The sequence below is a fragment of the Mollisia scopiformis genome, assembly GCF_001500285.1.
Source record: "Mollisia scopiformis unplaced genomic scaffold LY89scaffold_20, whole genome shotgun sequence".
In the NCBI taxonomy this organism is placed as follows: Eukaryota; Fungi; Ascomycota; class Leotiomycetes; order Helotiales; family Mollisiaceae; genus Mollisia; species Mollisia scopiformis.
In genome coordinates, this window is record NW_017263600.1 from 499,502 (window position 1) to 519,526 (window position 20,025).

The following is a 20,025-nucleotide window of genomic DNA, read 5'->3' on the forward strand; positions in this document are numbered from 1 at the left end:
GTAAAGATGGACGTTTCAATCTTTGAAATCAAGAAATGATGTAGTTCAGTACTGTGGGTTGCCCTGGTTCGTCCCATTCAGCTGGTACTGATACCAGAGCTGTGGTTTGGTTCTTTTTGTACCTGGCTTATCGATTGGTAGAAAGGGTGGTTACCAATGCTGAGGGGTAAAGCGAATCCGAGCTGCAGATGATGTAGGCATGTCAGCACGCCACCAATACAATCGTGCAGCCTCACCGCCGGCTCTTCATCCTGCCAGTCCGCAACCCAGTGCAGGCGGTCCCGCGGCTAGAAGTAGTATCCCGACGTGGGACTCTGCCAATCAAGCTGGTGCAGAAAAAAGCAGATCAATTGGCTTTATTCTTGGGAGAGACTCGAAATCGTACATGTTGAGTCTCTTATAACGGGTAGCATGAAGAATACCTCTTTCCTCCCTATGAAGACACCCTTGATATCCATGCTCAAGTGCCGATTTTCTAGCCTGCTGTAATGAGAATCGATCTACTGCGGCTTGAGAAGATCATAGGCGATTAAAGCATGTATTTGAGCCATGTTGACAAGTTCACCAATCGTGGCATATTCATCTGCCGCCCCCAGACCATATCCAGTACAACCCAAAACAACACTTGGGACACCGGTGGCTCGGTATAGCCTCGAATCTGATGCTCCAACTCGCATATTCACCATAGAGCTTGAATCCTTCCCCAAGATCTGTCGAGATGCCAAAAGTGCAGATTGAACGAGAGGATGAGCAGGAGCGGTGTACGTTGGCTCATGGCTCCGAATAATGCGCCAAGTCACTCCAGCCATAGTATCAAGGTGCTGGTGGAGATGCTCTAAGACCTGAGAAACTGATATTCCAATAGGCAGTCGTATATCTCCTTGGGCTGATGCCTGGCTGGGCATCAAGTTGAGCAGGGTTCCACCTGTGATTGTGCCAATGTTGACAGTAACATGCTGTAATGTATGCGACTCTCCGTGTCCGCATGTAGTTTCTGACACCTTCGTCGCTTCCTCGATAGCTTCCTCGATCTCCGGCGGCGCTTGCACCACCAAGTTCTCAAGTAGGTCTACAGAATTCAAAGCTTTCCGTAGTCGATCGATAGCATTGATGCCTTTGTGGACATGTGCACCATGCGCGGAAATCCCAGTAGCTGTAATTTCGAACCAGCAGAAGCCCTTCTCACCGAATCGAATAATGTTGGGCGAACCAACATCTCCACATATCATAAAATCACCCTTGGCAATGTCGACGTTTTCGAGGAGCCATCCTGTGCCCAACGGACCCATACTCTCCTCATCTCCAGCGAGAGTGATCACAATCTCACCGGACCACAAGTGTTTATGCTCAGCTAGCACAGTAGCGGTGACAATTGATGCTGCGATGCCTCCTTTCATATCTGATGCTCCTCTTCCATAAATCTTCTCGTCTTTGAGGATTCCATCTAGAGGCGGAACAGTCCAATTCAGATGTTCACAAATTGGGTAAGTATCCAAGTGTCCATTGAAGACAAGTCGTTGACCGGGACGACCACTTGATATTCGAGCTACAAGGTTAACGATGCCTGGTGCTGTCTCGTGTTGTATGATCTCAATCTCGGGAATCTTCGTGAGAAGATGCGTGGCAGCTTCTGCGACACGAGTTGTGTCTCCTGGAGGGTTGGGAGAGCCTGCTGCTACCAGAAGTTGTGTAGCTGAGATTATATCATTTTGTCGGAGTGCAATTTGAGACTTTAAAAGGTTTTGGATAGGTAGTAATTCCATTTTGTCGTGGGGAGTCCGTAACGAAATCTTTAAGCGAAGGACACAGTGCTTGAGGTCGATGGATAAGTCCACTGTGGAGCAGCTAGAGACCAAGCTGGCATGTATCTATCGGAGCAGTGCGTCAAATGAGCTCCATATAAGTGTAGCCGGTATCATAGTATGGGTGCTCACAGAATTTCTGGCGATAATGTTGAAGATGGGTTTGAAGATTCGTTTGAAAAGGGTAGATTCCTACCCACCTGTTCCTCAAAATGACACGAATTCGTATCTGGCTTGGCGATCTATCCTCCTGGGAAATGCAATATAATAACGAATCCAGATACAAAAGTGAGTATTTGAGACTTCATGAATTGTTGTAAGATTTATTCCAAAGTGGGGGACAAGAAAGACTAAAAGAGACTAGTCCGAAATTAGTAAAGGGGCCAGAAGCGACAGCTTCCGTGCCAACCTTTAGATCCATGTTTGGCTTCCTATGGATTCCTAGATGATGATTTTTCTAGGCGCTACTCTATTCAAGGCTTCTCTCGATCAGATTGCGGTAAGAATGAACCTGACAACCGGTACTCGAAGACTTCTCAGACAGCAAGTCATCACTAAGCGCATGATGCCGAGGGTCACGAAACCCATGGAATACCTAGTCAGATCGATTGTTATCAATCTCTGTTGTAAATCAAATCGCCTTATTGTTCTTTTTTATATGTTGGAGCTACACGCTCAGTATTTACTGGTCAAGGACTTGGTTGCTCGCTTGAGTTTAGCCTAAAACCGCACTCGCTGCTATTTCATTTGTTTTTCTCGTATATTTCATCTGTTTATATTAATCTGCTTTATTTTTGTAAGGCGTAGAAGAACCGAGAACAAGGCAAGAAGATGCTGAAATAATTCATTGAGATTGTGCGTCGGGAAGTGCTTTGAACCCAGCTGGCCAATCATATTCGATGCATTTGCTTGCTCTCCGCAATGGAGCCTGAACAGAGTCCCGATTTCTCCACTGTTGCTTCTTTTGCACGATTGTCCTATACCGTATCTACGTGTAGGTAAAGTTCTCCTAATTCTCTAGGTCACATGGATGTCGAAACGAAAAGTCTCAGGGATATCATGTGTGCGGAGGACTCAAATCATGATCAAGATGAGATACAGGATCGTCTGGAAAGCTGCACGTAATCGAGAGATCAGAGACTTCTCGATCGGGGAAAAGAGATGTCAGAAGATCGAATGACCGGGATTTCGAAACCTTTCTCACATTTCTAAGCAATTCAACTACGAAGACTGATTTAAGAGAACACTTGGAATTCAATGAAGCCAAGTCGGATGACGGAGATCTCAATCGTTTAGCAAGCAAGGTTAATACACTGGAAGATTAGAATGTGAATCAAGCCAAGCCATTTCTGCCAGACCTAAGTTTTTCTACTGAGCAGAAAGATGTAAAGCTAGATACTTTAACGAAACCCAACCGATTATCCCAGAAGATGGTGGGATTACTACAAGGCTCCTTGCCTACTCGGACATGCACTCTCATGGCTAGTTATCTGCACTTGCACAGATCTCGGAACACTATGCTTCGTCAAGCCGCCTACAAACTATGTCTATATCAGCAAGCTTTATCACTGGCGGCGCTGGCCTCTCATTTACAGCCAGCGCCCAGCGTTTCGTTGCCATCATCACTGATTCCTTGGGCTATATCTATGGGACGTCTCTCAGATGGAAATTATTTAGAGAAAGTTGATTGCATTCTTTTTCCCAATTCTTTACTAGCGCAAAGAATCATGCCCTTAATCGGTGGCCAGCAAATATCATTTGCATTATATCACTTATCTTATGCTATGCAGCATCATCTCAGATCTTTCTGTCGGCTACGCACGATCCTTCTACGGGTATTTACAAGGTAGCTAGCGTTGCCTTTAATGGGGTTGCAATTTGCCTCTAGCTATAGGATTACGGGGCAAAACGACAATATCGATGTGGATCATGGTGTTCGCTTTAAAAGATTTCCCGACATGGAGTCTAGACTCTCTTAACAATGCACTAGCTTTCATACATCACGGTCTCACCCAAAATACAAGAAGATGCACGATGTCACTCGACAACGCTGCATTGCCATCAAACCCTACAAAACCGTTAGCCAAATGTTCAAGCGCCAGGAAATCGGCTGTCTCCCAACGCTACATCCTCATCCTCGTACGGATATAGCCATGCCTCTCAACAATTTTCTTCATCATCCTAGTTATTCTTGGCCGATTTGTTTTGAGTCAGTCTAACCTGTTGAAATTCTCTCTCGCATATGGCACAGAGCCAAGTCCATGCTCTCTGGTTATTTGCGGCTTTGCTTTTGATGTCGATTCGATCGACGGTTCCTGGGCTTTTCCTTTGATTGCTGGCATTTTGTTTCTGTGTGCCGTACAAGGCTTTCAGACAATGGACCTTCATGCCGCTGAGCTAATTATCAACATGCCGCGCGATGAAAGCGTTTGGAAAGCAGTTGCGAGAAATCGTAGCTTCAGAAAGAGAAACGCCTTTATCTCGGCAACTTTGAGTTGGCAGAATATATTACTGCTCATTTTCAAATGCCTATTGCATTGGATTATGGGGCAAGTGGTTCTCCTTAAGATCAGTGGAATTGATATATATTGGAGCGATGTTGTGGACGGAGCACTTAAAAGCACCATGGATTATGCGTTTGATTATGAGTTCTTCATGCTTTATCCGAGGATTTTTATCTATACTATCATTGCAACTGCAATTGCTGTTTATATTACATTCGTGGCATTTCGAAGACCTCTGGGTCCGCAGCCAGCAACTTATGGTCACTTTCAGACTCTGGTAGACCTCATTGATGATTGGTCAGTTGATGAAAAAGGGTTATTTTGGTGGGGGGACAAAGGAGTTGGGTTCGATGGCATTCGACATGTTGGAACTAGTTCCAGCCGTCAAGATATTGGGAAGATTCAAATGGATGCTGTGTATGCTTAGAACAATAGTATAGAACGACAGAGTCCTACCATGAAGATTTCTAGATATTCTTCTTTCCGTTTTCCTCTGCACTCTTCGCGACTGCCCATTCAACACCTCTTCGAGCTCCTTCGTCCAAGGTTACTTTTGGTTCCCACTGCAAACGCTCTTTTGCCTTGGTGATATCAAAAGTTCGATCTAAGCTGCAATTCTCCATCTGCATCCGGTTGAACTTCTCCGGCCTCTTCGTCCCCGCGCTGACCACCCACATAACCCACTCAGCTAACCATGCCAAGGAAAATGCCAGCCACATAGGGACCTCGATCACCTTCTCTTGCGGAGTTCGATCTCCGGCAAGACGCCATACAAGACGTGCAAATCCCCAGAATTCGATTGGCTCGCCGTTTGTAATGAAGAAAGCCTCACCGGCGACTTTCTGTTCTTGTGGAACATCTGCCGTCTCCTCTTTCACCAACGCCTCAGCACAGCATGCACATGCGTCGGCTACGTTACCAGCGTAGACGAAGTCAAACTTGCTCCTCCCGTTTCCGAGCTGTATACGTGCCATGCCTTGATTTAGCGCCGTCAGCAGTGCTGGGATGACCTGAGTATCTCTCTCCCCGATGATCCCACTTGGTCTAAGAACGGCAGTCCGCAATTGTGGGGGATCATTTGCGGCGAGGACCATAGCATCAGCTGAAGCTTTGGCTGCAGAGTAAGGGTCGAAGTGGGAAGTTGGATTGACCAGGGTTGCGGCAGATTCCGTGAGGAGAGTGAATGGCACCCCAGAGACGATTGAGGCGCTCGAGATGTAGATGTAACCCCTGACAGAGGGGCACCGCGCCGCACAAGCCAGCGAGAGGCGTGTTCCTGCAATGGTGGTAGCCGCGGAAGCCTGTGCACCCGCTTTAGCGCGCGGGGAGGCTGCGTTGATTATGATGGTTGGGCGGAGAGTTGAAAGCAGAGCTTCGAAGTCAGCCTGCTTGGAGATATCGCTAGTATGGTATTCGGCGCCCTTGACAAGATTCTGGCTGGGAGAGCGGCTTGCCACAGACACTGATGGAGGAGAAGGAAGGGCGAGTAAAGCGTGGACGATATGAGAGCCAAGGAAGCCGCACCCCCCCATTACGAGGACATGAGGTAGGGCGTTTGGTGTATTGGTTGCCATATTGTATTGCGCGAGGGCTGATTTGCGCTAGAAACGGGATGAGGGAAGAAGGGAAAGCTCGAAGTCTCCGTCTCCGTGTTATAACGAGGATGTTGGACTTTGTCCGTCAATCAAAAACTAGCCGAAGTGCCTATTATGCAGCATATGTGGGTCACATGATGACTGCATGAGATTGCTGGGTACACAAGGTAGGGGGTTTGCTGCGCCATATACAATTCTGCGGCAATGACGTGCATGAGAGTCAGGCGATATCCATTTGTATGGTGGTAAGTGTGCCTGCATAGATCTCTGTTACGAAAATAACGGACGATCAGGGGCTCGGACTGCATGCTTCTCATCACTCGATTATGATTTAGACCATGCAAGTCGACGTGCCTTTCAATATTGATACGGGAGACGGGATACATTGAAACATTCTGAGCGCATTCATAAGCAATACTAGCCCATGCGAAGGATCGACCCCAGCCTGGGGCGGCGCGGGATCTTTTCAGGGGCCTTGCTCGCCTATTCATACCCATGTATGTTTCTGACCCTGGAGCTGTCCTAGAGCCCCTCCAGACCGTGGCCTGTGAACTGAGGGGCGAAATGATAAGATGTTCTTGTATCTATCACCCCTCCCATTTCTTCGCTCTATACCTCCAAGACTTGTTTGGGTAAAGAATTCAAAATCTCATTCACACATCGAGGAAAGCAACAATGACTTACGTTGAACTGAGCACCGTTGAGCATGTACTTTTCAGCTATGGCTACATTGTCCCCAGTGTTGCTGTCGGCTTGGTACTCTTGGCTATCTGGCTTAACAGCATTCTTCCCAAATTTCCTGAAGCTCCTGTATGTTGTACGTCAGCGTCATTTCATTTTGAAAAAGCCATAGCAAAACTGACGGTTGATTATCTACTAGAGCAACTTGGACACTGAAACAAAGCTCTCTCGCACGAAACGTTGGATTCAGAGCAAGGAATGGCTGCTCAAAGGTCGAGCTATGCTAATTGAGGCACATGTATGTCCTTAATATATTTGTGTATAGAGACTCTACTGATGTACGAATCCTTATCCAGATTCCGGGAAAGACCTACATGCTTCCAACAGCAAAGAATTACTGCGTTTTTATCTCAGCCGAGAAGAACATCAAAGAATTTGCTTCGTCTCCAAACTTCTCTCTACACCAAGCATATGACGATGTAAGTCATGTGTGACTCCTGGAATTGTGTTCTTGTGCTAACTGCTTGGCAGCTGTTCTCATACAGGTACAATAAACTATGGCACGACCAGGGGGAATCCATACAAATGACTCAAATCTACTATTTCCGAGTCTTACGGGAAGGATTGACAACGAAGTTGGCAGATCTATATCCATATATGCACGATACCTTACTTAACGGCGTGGAGAACCATCTTAGTCGAAAGAAAGATGTAGACGGTAAGCTCAACAAGTCTCAAGCAACCCAAGATACAAGGCTGATCTCAATTGCCAGGGTGGAAACAGATTCATCACTACCCCTTCATGGAATACATCACGATTTCTGTGATTGGCCCCATCTTTTGGGGTGAATCGCTATGTAAGCAACTTTTCGCTTACGACGCGGCAAGAGCTAATCGAGCTTCTTTAAGGGAACGACAAAGAATTTCAAGATGCTGCACGCAGATTTCCAGCACAATATTTCATGTTTGGAGAAATTGTGCAGCATGTCCCGACATTCGCAGTGCCGTGAGTCATTGGACTGCCATGATCCCTTTTAAGCATATTCTGATACGATGAGAACAGTCTTGTCAAACTGGCTATCACGAGGGGAAACAAATATCGCAACATTCTGATTAAGCACTTGCTTCCTATTGTCCGTGCGCAGATGGCTGAGGCACGAGATGTGCCTAAGAGTGAAGAGAATCTTCCAGTAAGACTATTCATGGAGTTTTAACTCTTGCTAATTTTTAGTTCATCAACTTCATTCAATACACTGTCCTTCTAACGCGTGGCAAACCGTACTGGACTGCGGAGAGAATCATCCTTCTAATGGAGAGTCTTTGGCGAGCTGCTGGTCATTCAGTTCCAATGGTATGAATTTCCACTGCGAATGAATGTGATTCGAAGGCTAACCTGCGAGGTCAAATCAGACACTTTCACATGTGGTGAACGCTTTGTGTCAATACCCCGAGTATATCGAGCCGATTCGGGATGAAATCAATCAGCAACAAGAGATGAACTTCAGCGTTCTCGAGAGCTTGCCATTACTGAATAGCTTCATGAAAGAAGTTATCAGAACAAACCCATTGGACAGTGGTAAGCATGCGCAGAGAGTCTTTCTATTACGTCATGCTGATTTGATAGCTTCAACTCGCCGCAAAGCTCTCAAGACACACACTTTCCAAGATGGACCGCACGTCCCTGCCGGAAACCTGGTCTGTATTCCATCTTATGGCATCATGAACGATGCAAGCATCTACCCAAACCCAAAGGTCTTTGACGGCTTCCGCTTTGCCCCCCAGTCATGCTTCGAAGAACTGAAGAACACCAACGGGGAAGAAAAGGAGGCAAAAAAGAGCAAGGTCACGGATGTGGATCTCACTTTCCCATTCTGGGGCTATGGGAAAGAGGCATGGTAAGTTTGAACTTGAATAGGCTACACCAAGATGATCATTTCTGACAAGCTTTTACAGTCCCGGCCGCTTCTTTGCTTCTTTCGAGATGAAAAGCGTGATTGCGCTCTTGGTCAGCAGGTATGACTTCAAGTTGGCCGATGTTGATAAACCTACGACTTGGAGGTGGCGTACATTTAGTTTACCCCGCCAAGATTCTGTTCTTCTTATTCGTCCTCGTCAGAAAGGTCTGTAAAGCGCTGGTTAGCTGAGAATGGGATTGCTATGTAAACTATCGTGGTTTTGAAATTTTTCTGGCTTTCATAGGTGGAATTTGTGATCTGGTTCATAGTTCCTTGTAACTTCATAATACAACTATGTTGAAGACTTTTGCAATATTGAAACCAGGTGATCTCTGTCATCCACACACGTGTAAATACCACATTTTCTATATAAATAGCTAGAGCCTCCACTTTATTTGGCAGTCATGAAATCAAGCTGCTACTCCCACCTCAAAGCCATCTATCTCAACATGCGGGATACTGAAAAAGCTGAATTTCGGGGGCGATTCTGCCTGACCAACTGTGCCACAAGCCACCGACGCGACAATGAACTTCACGATGCCCATCTCTGTTTCACAATATGACTAGTCTACAAGCATCGAATGTTTCCCAGATGAAAACCCGCCGAGCCTGTATATCATTTGGAACGCCGGCGGGCCGCCTCCTCTAGATGGGGTGTGATTGAGTGCCACCCAGACTTCGGGAGGCTTCACGAGCAAGGGTAGACCTGCGGGTGATCAAAACTGCAGCAGACATGTACCTCGCCGCCCGCGATACACGCCACCATGTACGATGTATAATTCGTGGCACAGCAGGTTGTTGTGATCGGAGTCCACTGGAGACTCAACAATGATATCTTACCGTCCACTCACTTGAAGGTCAACATCCCCTCAGTACTGTCTTTCTGACAGATTCTTTCTCAACTCTCGAGTCCCAATTCCAGAGACAATGCCTTCATTGAACATTGACCCAAAACTGCTGCCGGAGCTGGTGGGCCTGCCGGCTGCCATGCCACCGCCGGGAGTCGTACCCAACTTCATAAATCCATACACTCTAGCCCCTCTTAGCTACTGGGGAGGTTCTGTTTTCGTGTTTATCATGATTTGTTTTGTTATGGCACGATTTTACAACAAAACGTTCCTGGCGAAAGCTTACACTTGGGATGATTGTGAGTTTTTCAACTTCTCTTCTTTGCTCGGCCAGAACACTAATTTGCCTGGAAGGGACTTGCTTGATAGCCGCAGTACATACCCCAAAGCTTCTCGTATGGATATGCATGTACAAAGTCTAACATGACCCTCCAGCTGTGTGTTATCGAACAATTGATTACACTTTGCATACGTGAGTGACCTTTGCTGAGTTGACTATCATGGATATCTGCTTACCGTTCGTTGCAGTCTGCAAAGCTGGAGTCGGAACTCATGAGTGGGATTTGAAAATAGGTCAAATGATCAGTAACGAGTTTCTGGTTGTCAGTACTCTTGACAGGGTCGTCTGTGATTGAAATCTACTGACAACGATCAGGACGGCGGTGCCTTTGTCGTTGTAACATTGCCATGCATGATGTTTGCAAAGCTCACATTCTTTATATTCTACGTTCAGATATTCAGAATCCGAACCCACCTCTCGCGTTGGATTTGGGCTGGTGCAATAGTCACCACCGGGTTCTATATCGCCACCTCAATAGCTCAGTTCTACTTCACCATCCCCGGTCCTGGACAGACTTGGTTTGACAAAATTGACTTGAATCCAAACAGTCAGTCCTCGATTATTGGGATAGTATCGTCATGCTTTGGCATCATCAGTGATTTCTATTTGTTCTTTTTGGCAGTGGCGGGCATCTGGAAATTGCAGATTCCGAAAGAGCGAAAGATGGGAGTCATTGCCGTCTTTGCAACCGGCCTGTTGTGAGTTCTCTGCTATTTTCATCTCAAGACGCCCTGGTTACTGAATGTTCTCCTCTAGAGCTTGTGTCGTTAGTGTCGTTGGCTTAGTCTACCGAATCAAGTCAAGAGAGGGCTCCGATGGTACTTACCAGCTGCTTCCCCCTGCCTTTCTCATGTAAGTATTATTTCGCTACGCGTTTTATCCGAGAGTATTGACTTTCCCATAGTGTTGTCGAGCTTGCCGTCGGAGTTTCCTGCTCGTGCATGCCTTCCGTTGGTTGTATAACCAGAAAGTATTCTAAAAACATCTCTGGCCTCACATCCTATTGGTCGAAGCTTCGCACACGTTATGGGACAAGTAGGTCCCGAAATGACCAGACTCAACCCAAGGAGTATAGCAGCTCCCAAGTTACACCCAATCGCAGTATGACCAACGCCCGGCCATATTCCGTATTGGAGGGGCGGGAAATTGCCCAATTGAAGGCTGCCCCCATTTCATCCGATCGCATCAGCACTTGGGAGCTGGAGACGGTGGGACATGATCTACCACATAAGCATTCATTAGATGCGGAACTTTTGCACTCTTCATCACCTGTCTAAGTGATGAAGATTCTCACGAAGTGAGAGAGAAACATGGAGGCTTATGAGTCTGCATATTCATACAATATTAACCTTCTCAAGAGGGTCTCGGTTTTTTGATGCACTAGATACATATTCATACGGCCTTTGTAAGATATGCTAGCGTACAGTACAAAATCTACTTCACATTCAGAGATGCCAGCAGAAGCTTTTGACTGAATCTCCATTTTCATCCCTTCTATCACGACCAGCAAAAGTATGATGGCCACTTGGATGTTGAAGGTTACACATAGACGCGAGAAGCGCGCATATGGGGAGGAACGCTTCCCGGAAACAAGGCAAGGGTCGAGGGTAGCACCGGTTTTCCAAGAGGGCCATGCAGTCCCAAACCAAGTATACCTGCATGCACACATGCGAGATACACGTGCCGTCCACCTGTAGCCTATTCTTAGGTCTGCTCCGTACTTCCTTGTTTATTGAATTGTATGAAGTTGAGCCATTAGCGTGGGGGCAGACGCATGGGCGGGAGGATTCCCTACATATGCAAGCAGGACTGGGGCGCTGTCAGCTGTGCTGCATGCTATATCACATCGGTTAATCCAACCCTACTGTACCAACCAAACTCTTCTGAAATTGATTCAAATGCAAGCCATAAATCTCGCCGCATTCGGGTCGTTTTGATCTACTGGGGCCTCGGCGTTCATGTTAGTAGTTCTTGCAGCACTTTCGACCAAATACAACCTCGGAAATCACCACCTGACTGTCTACATTGTTTCATCTTGAAGCAAAGGCTCCGACTTGATGAGCTTGCGAGCATCTCTGTGCTGTGATCTCATATCGTCAGAAGTCAATACATTGCAGCCGCACGCACTGACAAGGCGCAGTACCCTCGTGTCCCGTAGGCCCCCAATCTGTAGATGATAGACGCGCTATTAAATCCTGCATGGGTAGTACCCTTCGATTACACGTTACGCAATACCTTGCTGTGCCACCCAATTCCGCGTAGTCACGGGAAGTTGCAAGTTGTGAGTGACGAGAAGCACGATGTCCTTCTCCCAACTCTAGCACCTCCTCTCGCAATATTGAGAATGGATGTGGAAACCCGACCATTTGCGTTTGACAGCAAGACACGGACACCGTGGTCTGTAAATGAATCGTGGTTTGACGACAATATTAGCTGTGATGGACTTGATGATCTATCAAATGCTCAAAATTGGAAGCTGGGCAAAAATGAGCCATTTTCATTTCATGGTAGGATACATGCATTGGAGTCGGGAAGTGAGTCGTCCTTCGGCGATGTCGTCGATTTTGATGGGCTAGATGATCCAGCAAAAGCTCAAAATTGGAGGCCAGGGAAGAAATGGACCATGATAACAGTACTTGCTCTTATGACTTTCATATCGTAAGTGTATCTCCTTTTGATACTCCTACCAATTTTCCTAATTTAGACATGTCCCGCGCAGAACCTTAGCCTCTACCATGTTCGCTCCTAGTGTTCCATCAGTCATGATGGAATTTCGATCAACGAGTACGACTCTTTCCACCTTCGTGGTATCGGTATACGTGCTAGGAAATGCAACAGGACCTCTCATACTTGCCCCGCTTTCAGAGCTATTTGGACGGGCGCCTGTATACCATGCCACAAATGCCCTTTATGTAATTTGCACGGCGGCATGTGCCCTCAGTGCGAATCTAAGCATGCTGATTGTATTTCGATTTTTCGCAGGTGCGATGGGAGCCGCGGTTTTGTCTCTAGGCGGAGGTACAATCACAGACCTCTTCATTCCCGAGCAGCGGGGAACGGCTATGGCCGTGTGGTCTTTGGGTCCTTTGCTAGGTCCAGTTGTAGGACCCGTTGCAGGTTTGTGTTTCCGCAATTGCTGCCAAATTTCTTTGCACCATGCTGATTATGACTAGGGGGCTTTATATCTAGCGCGTTGGGTTGGCGATGGATTTTTTGGATTCTCACCATTGCAGTATGTCTTCAATTGCATCAGACAAGCTCCTCAAATTCGAATACTGATGAAATCTCAGTCCGGTGTAGTGACGATAGCTTACTACTTCTTTGTACCTGAAAGCTACTCCCCTGCTTTGCTGGAGAAGAAGGCCTCGCTTTTGCGCGAGAGAGGAAATCCATATCTTCGTTCCAAACTCGCATCTCCCCTCTCGCGAAGTGCTACACTCTACAGAGCTATTGTCCGGCCAACCCAGATGTTGCTCTTCTGCCCCGTCGTTACCCTGCTCTCAATTTTCATCGCTGTTGTTTATGGGCAGCTTTACCTCCTCTACACGACGATCACCTTCGTCTTCGAGGAACAATACCACTTTGCATATCGTACCTCAGGACTCGCATTTCTCGGTCTAGGGGTTGGTATGCTCCTGGGTGCTGGGATATTTGGCGCTGTGTCAGATCGCACGCTGAAGGCCAAGGAGAAAGAGAATGGATTGAAGCCTGAATACCGTCTCCCTGTTATGATGTATGGTATTGTTATCATCCCAATTGGTCTTGTTATCTATGGCTGGACAGCCGAGAAACACGTCATGTGGATCGCACCAATTATTGGTACGGCTTTTGTGGGTGCGGGTATGATGGCTACTTTTGTAAGTTCAACTGGTCCTATAATTCAACGCTATTGGTGATTGGAAATTCACTAAGTACACCATAGATACCCACCCAGGCGTATCTTGTGGATGCCTTTCCGCTGTACTCGGCTTCTGCCGTGGCTGCAAATACTGTTCTTCGTTCCATTGCCGGTGCGTTCTTGCCACTCGCAGGTCCAAGAATGTATTCTTCTCTGGGGCTCGGCTGGGGTAATAGTCTACTAGCGCTCATTGCGGTCATGTTGATACCATTCCCTGCTCTTCTGATCATATATGGTGAACGACTGAGGAAATTGTCGCAAGGTAACAATAGCATCTTGGGCATGAATTTTGGGTCATAGATTACCTACTTAATGCGAAGACTAGACAGAGGCTGAGAAATACAATCGCCTCTTTGATCTGCATATTCTTCTTATGTGAATGCAGTATTAATCTCATGGCAAAAAGCCGACTCATAATTCGCATGATAACGCAGAAAGGAGGGAAAATCCAACCCTCCTAGGTCTCGCTTTGAGTTTGTGTTATCAAGTGTAAAGTAGCTGACCTTCCTCCCTCGCTTCACCTCCACCCCCTTTTTTAGCGAGCATTCCAACGCCACAATGGAAAGTGATTCCGTTCGAGTCAGTAATTCAGCATCACACGGGAGCAAGAATTACATAAAGGGCTTTAATTTCTTTTCGCACCAGTCCCAGAACTGCTTCGCATTTCTCCCGCCAATTGCTCTGTAAACATCCTCATGCGAATTAGATTTTATGACGTTGAACGGCTACACGTCGCAACTATTTTGGGCCTTGGTGGTTTTGTCCGAAAATCCTGCAAAAGTCATCGTGTGCGCTCCACGTTTGTCGCCGTAAAGGATGAAGACTCCCCATATTTTTGCCCCTTCGTATGCTAGGAAAATATTACCACGTTTCGACGCAGCGTAATCGACATATTGCGTGACAGCTTGCCACCATTGAGCCGTTCAAAATCCATGCTTCCTGGACGTGAACTCACTTCAATCTGCACCGATCCAGTCCAGACGATGCGCGCTGGCTGTCCTGATCGCTTTGCCACAACTCGAAGAGAAGATACCAACAGGTTCGTCAGAAGGGACGGTCCTATTGCATTCGCTCCCATATGCCCGTCGAGACTTTATGGGGTCGGCGCACCCGGATCGCAATCCCTTAGCTGCATTATTCTTTATGATGTGTAGCACCTTCTCCTGTTTTGCCAAGGTCTCGAAGGTTGGGACGGTCCGAAGATCACTGGAATCAAGCCTGTGAAGAGATTTCAAAATTGCAGCCAAACCTGTAGTCGGTGCTGTGGACTTGATTTCAGCAATGGCCTCGCCGATCGTTTCCTTTGACCTTCCCCGCAAGATATATTGTTGCCCCTGAGGGATAGAATAATCCGGCGAGCTGTTTTCCGTTTCCTGAATTTGCACCAGCGACGAGAAATGCTTTGCCAACTTGACTTCTGGGTTCGAGGTTCGAGATTCGCTTCGGGGAGGAGAGGAGATGTGGATGGAAAGAATTGCTGCCAAATGGATTTGAATGACAAGTTTCGCATGGAGCCGGCAATTGAAGAGGCAGATGTTGCATGAGTTTATAAATATGTTACTAGTAGAAGTAGAGGTGCTCGGGCGACACTGCTTACATTGGGACGGACAGTAACCTTGCCGTGTCTGCAATTGATTGACTTTGTGCCCAGTCGCTATAGTCCTCGGTCCAACATCAACATCGATCCATAATTTCTTCACCAATACCAGCGGTCGTAGCTTCAGCCCATTGTCGCCTGCTTCCCTGTCTGACATGTTCTCTGTTAGACATATGCTCACTTACCCAGTCTCCCTGGTGTCGTCTCTCGCAGGTAGTTTCCTAGGCTATCGCAATGTAGAACCAAAGGTTGGGAGGGCTTCGGGAAGCGTGCTTGTCATTCATAGCCAGTGCCGCAAGTTTTGACCGCAAAAGTAGAGAGAGTAGGTAACGGATAGCAATGGAGGTGGAAGATTTCCTGCAATCAATCAGTAACAACCTACCTCGTCCAGCTTGTTCCAGGGGTCTCGTTGTGTGATGATTGGCAAACAATCTCGTCTTATGCGAATATATTTGTAGCACTTCCCTCTTCGCTCGTCCCAGTTAACGTAGTCGCTTTCCCACTGAATCAAGTTAGCTTACCCATTACTATGGAGCCAAGCTTAAACAGGACAAATACTTGGACACTAGTCTGAAGCGAGGAATCGCTGTATTTACTTTTTCTGCAGTCCATATAATCATGTCTTTTGAGTTATCAGCGACCAACTACCTCGCCCCAACATTACATCAATTTCTCGACATTTTCCATTAGAGATATCCACTCTCCCAACGATTGTTGAACAAGATACCATCTAATATCGTGCTGATTAAGATTCGCAGAAAGAAGGATTCTTGGTCCTTTGCGCGGCGTTTTGCGTTTGACAGACATCGACTCCACTAACCCGACACCTCAACTTTGCGACTTAGCACTGAGAATTCCTGGCGACTACGATCGCATCTTTACATTTTCAAGCTTTGATGTTTTTTTGAGCTCTTAGAACAAAAGCGAACGATGCTGCGACGAGCCTTCGAATCACGAACCCTCCTATCCTCTTTGCTTCCTTTACGACAATCTGTCCCCCAACAATCAACGCAACTCTTAAACATCAAGTTGCTTCTATAATATTATTCAGCATGGACTCTCGAGACGAACGCACAAAAGCTCCCTCCGACAGTACGCTCATTCTTCCTTTAAATGTTCTTTTTACAACTACCCCGGTGACCGTCCAATTCGGTGTTGATGTTGAGCAAGAAAATGAAGTAAAGTCTGGTGTTGACTTGGCGGCGGACCTAAAGCGATGCTTCCCCTGGTAGAAGCTTCCGAACGAAGTCCGGGAATTGATTTGTAAGTCAAATTTAACTTCCTCCTTCGTTCACATTAGGGACAAGCTGTGCGGGAAACTCTTTGAGGCCGAGGAGTAGATCTCAGATCGCTGCCAAATATGTATAGCGATTAATTCGTTAATAGTTATTGAAGTCAATAAAGACTACGCCGAGTTGAGATTTGCTGGCGCATATATGGAAGGATTTAAATTCAACCGCGGCATGCTACTACTTGTCGTAGCTCTTAGATCGCTACCGATTTTTTATAGCTATGTGTTGGTTTGGTTCAAGAATCATAATCAACACACCTTTACAGTTCATCTGGACGATTACCGTCTCAAGGACATGAATTAGGAAGAGATGAAGGTTATCACATTACTTGCAATTCGCAGTCCCAAAGTTGTGGTAGACAACGAGCTCACACGCTAACGCGGCCTAGCAAAGAGTTTCTCTAAATACTTGTCAGACGCAACCAATATCCGCGAAGTTATTTTCACTCTATTTACCTTTCTCGGGAGCAAGACTTTATCTACGAACTTCAGTTGGGGTTACGAGGGCGATGGTTCTTCTTGGGCCTTTAGTGACGTTGCTTTCCTTGTAGACATTTTGCGCTTTTGCACTGAATTTCTTTTCTGGCTCAGGGGATTCAAGTCACTTCAGAGAGTCGTTGTTGAGATTGCTTATCCGAGTATTCTGAATGGTGTTATGCAAAGAAGACTGATGGTTGATTTATTTAAAACTATTCAGACCAAGGTCGGAGTCTAATTCGTGCGATATTCGAAGAAGGCCGATAGTTTTGATATTGGCTTTGCTTATAGTTGGGGTTTACTAGATAAAGCTAACGATATTCTCTCGTGGAGCGAGTTAGATACGGATCCTAATTCGCGGCATACTCGCTTGCAGGAACTGCACTTTCGACGAGGAGAAGCGTTAGTCCCTAGACTCGTATTTGCCGAAGTTGCGGTATTTTCATGGACCGCTACAGATAATTATACCATAGACTGGTCCCAAAATCTTGGTTGGAAGTGGGAATTCAGCGAGGCCTTCTTTTTTAAAGACTGGAAAGGCTTCATTGCTGAGCGCAAGTTCCGGCGAAAGGCTGTGCGAAAAGCAGCATCGGCCAAGGAACGCATCGAAGAATACTTGGAAGGTTTGCGTTAGGACAAGCTTGATCGTGAAGAAAAGCGGCAACGTCGGCAAAAATCGAGATTGGAGAGACTGGCAAACCGAATTACTGGTGGTGTCGAGGCAGGCGATGGCACTAACGATGACGATAACGAAGACTTTGAAGAAAAGGTGGAAGAGCCAGATAATGAGTTAGAGGGCAGTTACTATAAAGGTTACGCGTCTAGTCATAAATCAAAAGACTCTATTTAGAGCTTTTTTTCCCGCGACCGTCGGGAGGCAGAAGAGGAGGAGGAAGATTCCGATGATGACAAGTCACAGTAAGGAAAATCTAAAACAGGAGAAATCGTGGTAGAAAACGACCGAGGGAATGCCGATCTGGTGATAAAAAAGGAAGACACCAAAGACAAGGAAACTGGAGAGCCCGTGGTGAAACAGAATCGCGAGAATACCGATGCAATAGTAGAAAAGAAGAAAGAAAAGGAGGTGGACGGTAAGATTCCAAATCTGACCTTAAACTGTATCATTGCAACCACAAAGGGACAACACTAGTGGACTTAGGCTAGATTCCCCCCAAAGAGCGTTAGTATTGTTGCAGGTAATGAAGCTAGGCCAAACGAGGCAACTAACGTGTAGGCATCAACTACATATAGCGATTGTTAATACTAAATATTTGTGTAATTATTGAATATCTTACTGGGAGAAGAAAAAGCTCTATAAAAAAAGAATAAAAAAAGAATAAAACAAAATTGTGACTCGAAAACAATTCATTTGTGTTTGATAGTGAATAACTTGGTCGGTATCCCACTTGTTACTCTCTCACAGCAATAGTCTTGGAAATGAAGACTTATAATAAAATAGAATCTATAAAAAGAGCATGAGTATGCTTTGAGTAGTAATTTAAGGCTTTAGCTTTATTTATGGAGTTATTGTAGCGGCAATCTTACCTCGAGGAACCAAAGCACACAATAAAGTCAAGTTAAGGAGGTCGGGAAGCAAAACGAGCTGCGGAGGGCACTGAGGCAAGTGATAGTATTAAAGAATACGACGAATTTTCTAAAGAAGAAGGAGAAGAAGAAAAGCCTTCGGAACGGGTAGAGGACTACTACGAGTTAGTGTCTAGTCACTCGTCGGATGATTTTGTTTGGGACTACCTTAACCCGCCGGCGGAGGACTTCGATGAAGACGAGTTTTAATCAAGAAAGTCAGAATTAAGGGAGACCGTGGAGGAACACGATCGGCAGAGCCTTGAGGCGATACTAGAAGAGGAGGGAGAAGTGGTGGATGGCAAAATTCCACGTAAAGAATGAAAGAGGATTATTAGTAAAAAGGGTCACATATAGTGGACATGGAATGGAATTGCTGACAAGTATGTTGGTATCGTTGCAGGTAGTGAGGCAGGGGATAACGAAACAGCCAACGTATAAACAAGTACTCGAGCAATACTAGATAACTTCAATGTGTGTGGTTGTCGATGGAAAACTAGGTGACCAGTTTGTAGAAAAGCAAGAAAATAATGAAGAAGACAAAGGTAAAGCAATACCTAATAATGAATTACCCGAGCATTCCACTCGCTGCTCTTTAATATAGATGCCGAGTCGGCCCATCGTGCTCAACGTTCTGCCGTACTCCATACAGTAAAAGAGTGCTCTAAACGATTCTTGCGTAGTGTACAAATGAAAACTCGATTTAATCCTCATAGGAAACAGATTTCTTGGCTTCTATTTAAAGATAAAAATTCTAATCTTTTTCTGCGTTATCCAATTAGAATGAAGAAATCCTACTATTTTCGCTTTGTAATAGTTTGTTGGTATCGTCGTCAAAAAATGAGACACATATGTAGCAAGCTGGTTTAAGTAAATCAACCCGCTTGACATTCACTAAGAAACCGCTCAGTGACCGTGTCTTCGCAAGCGGTGACAACCTCTCGATACCGGGTTAATATCCAACCACATAGTCTCTTCGTATTTCAAATGCCGCCAAGGATTTATATTTAGGCTTAGCCGGCCATGCAGATAAACGCACTTCTATATAATCGTTGATATCGGTCATGTTTTGAAAGTCGTTGCAGCTAATAGTTATGACGACTTTACTTTTCTGATGGACTCGATGAGAAAGTTTAACATAAGCGACCTTATGATATCTATTGTCGAATGTGTGTAAGGTTTCAATCGGCTCACAACCGGGATACCACGTCCTGTTGTCGTGTCCGAATTGCAAGCTAGGCGGACATCCCTTCCTAGATCGGCCCAATGAGTGCGGAGGGTACACCTCTTTCAAAACAATCTGGGAAGAAGACACGTCAAGACCTTTAAAGGAAACTTCAAAAATCGAGTCCGGTATCCACAGAACGCTCTCCCGCTTCAGTATACTAATTGTGTAGTCTCCATCAATAAAACTGCTTTTGTCACCTTTATTTTTGCTAAACAATCCCTGGCG

The 20,025-nt window shown here is 45.9% G+C and overlaps 8 protein-coding genes across 8 annotated transcripts; 5 read left to right on the forward strand and 3 right to left on the reverse strand.

Moving 5' to 3' along the window:
• Nucleotides 1-70: 70 nt before the first annotated feature.
• On the reverse strand, nt 71-1,944 carry LY89DRAFT_687794 (acetylornithine deacetylase). The gene has a single exon (XM_018215579.1). It carries the CDS (start codon nt 1,761-1,763, stop codon nt 501-503), a length of 1,263 nt encoding a protein of 420 aa, XP_018067203.1. The 5' UTR covers nt 1,764-1,944; the 3' UTR covers nt 71-500.
• A 2,483-nt stretch (nt 1,945-4,427) lies between these two features.
• On the forward strand, nt 4,428-4,733 carry LY89DRAFT_737754 (uncharacterized protein; the record flags this gene model as incomplete). The annotated part of the gene is made up of 1 exon (XM_018220295.1): nt 4,428-4,733. The coding sequence occupies one exon, from the start codon at nt 4,428-4,430 to the stop codon at nt 4,731-4,733; it is 306 nt and encodes a 101-aa protein (XP_018067204.1).
• On the reverse strand, nt 4,454-6,005 carry LY89DRAFT_687795 (NAD(P)-binding protein). Its single transcript, XM_018215580.1, has one exon. The coding sequence runs from the start codon at nt 5,878-5,880 to the stop codon at nt 4,774-4,776; it is 1,107 nt and encodes a 368-aa protein (XP_018067205.1). The 5' UTR covers nt 5,881-6,005; the 3' UTR covers nt 4,454-4,773.
• Nucleotides 6,006-6,956: 951 nt separating this feature from the next.
• Nucleotides 6,957-8,481, forward strand: LY89DRAFT_591877 (uncharacterized protein; the record flags this gene model as incomplete). The annotated part of the gene is made up of 5 exons (XM_018209670.1): nt 6,957-7,061; nt 7,153-7,293; nt 7,814-7,933; nt 8,068-8,158; nt 8,207-8,481. The coding sequence occupies 5 exons, from the start codon at nt 6,957-6,959 to the stop codon at nt 8,479-8,481; spliced, it is 732 nt and encodes a 243-aa protein (XP_018067206.1).
• A 983-nt stretch (nt 8,482-9,464) lies between these two features.
• LY89DRAFT_672968 (uncharacterized protein) lies at nt 9,465-11,002 on the forward strand (the record flags this gene model as incomplete). Its single annotated transcript, XM_018213320.1, has 5 exons — nt 9,465-9,684; nt 9,914-9,987; nt 10,041-10,423; nt 10,482-10,577; nt 10,630-11,002. The coding sequence occupies 5 exons, from the start codon at nt 9,465-9,467 to the stop codon at nt 11,000-11,002; spliced, it is 1,146 nt and encodes a 381-aa protein (XP_018067207.1).
• Nucleotides 11,003-12,056: 1,054 nt separating this feature from the next.
• Nucleotides 12,057-14,121, forward strand: LY89DRAFT_709401 (MFS general substrate transporter; the record flags this gene model as incomplete). The annotated part of the gene is made up of 6 exons (XM_018217753.1): nt 12,057-12,383; nt 12,445-12,842; nt 12,899-12,957; nt 13,016-13,582; nt 13,660-13,877; nt 14,085-14,121. The coding sequence occupies exons 1-6, from the start codon at nt 12,070-12,072 to the stop codon at nt 14,119-14,121; spliced, it is 1,593 nt and encodes a 530-aa protein (XP_018067208.1). The 5' UTR covers nt 12,057-12,069.
• A 458-nt stretch (nt 14,122-14,579) lies between these two features.
• Nucleotides 14,580-15,377, reverse strand: LY89DRAFT_672970 (uncharacterized protein; the record flags this gene model as incomplete). The annotated part of the gene is made up of 2 exons (XM_018213321.1): nt 14,580-15,100; nt 15,221-15,377. The coding sequence occupies 2 exons, from the start codon at nt 15,375-15,377 to the stop codon at nt 14,580-14,582; spliced, it is 678 nt and encodes a 225-aa protein (XP_018067209.1).
• A 2,516-nt stretch (nt 15,378-17,893) lies between these two features.
• LY89DRAFT_672971 (uncharacterized protein) lies at nt 17,894-18,782 on the forward strand (the record flags this gene model as incomplete). Its single annotated transcript, XM_018213322.1, has 3 exons — nt 17,894-17,906; nt 17,942-18,079; nt 18,571-18,782. 3 exons carry the CDS (start codon nt 17,894-17,896, stop codon nt 18,780-18,782), a joined length of 363 nt encoding a protein of 120 aa, XP_018067210.1.
• Nucleotides 18,783-20,025: the final 1,243 nt, after the last annotated feature.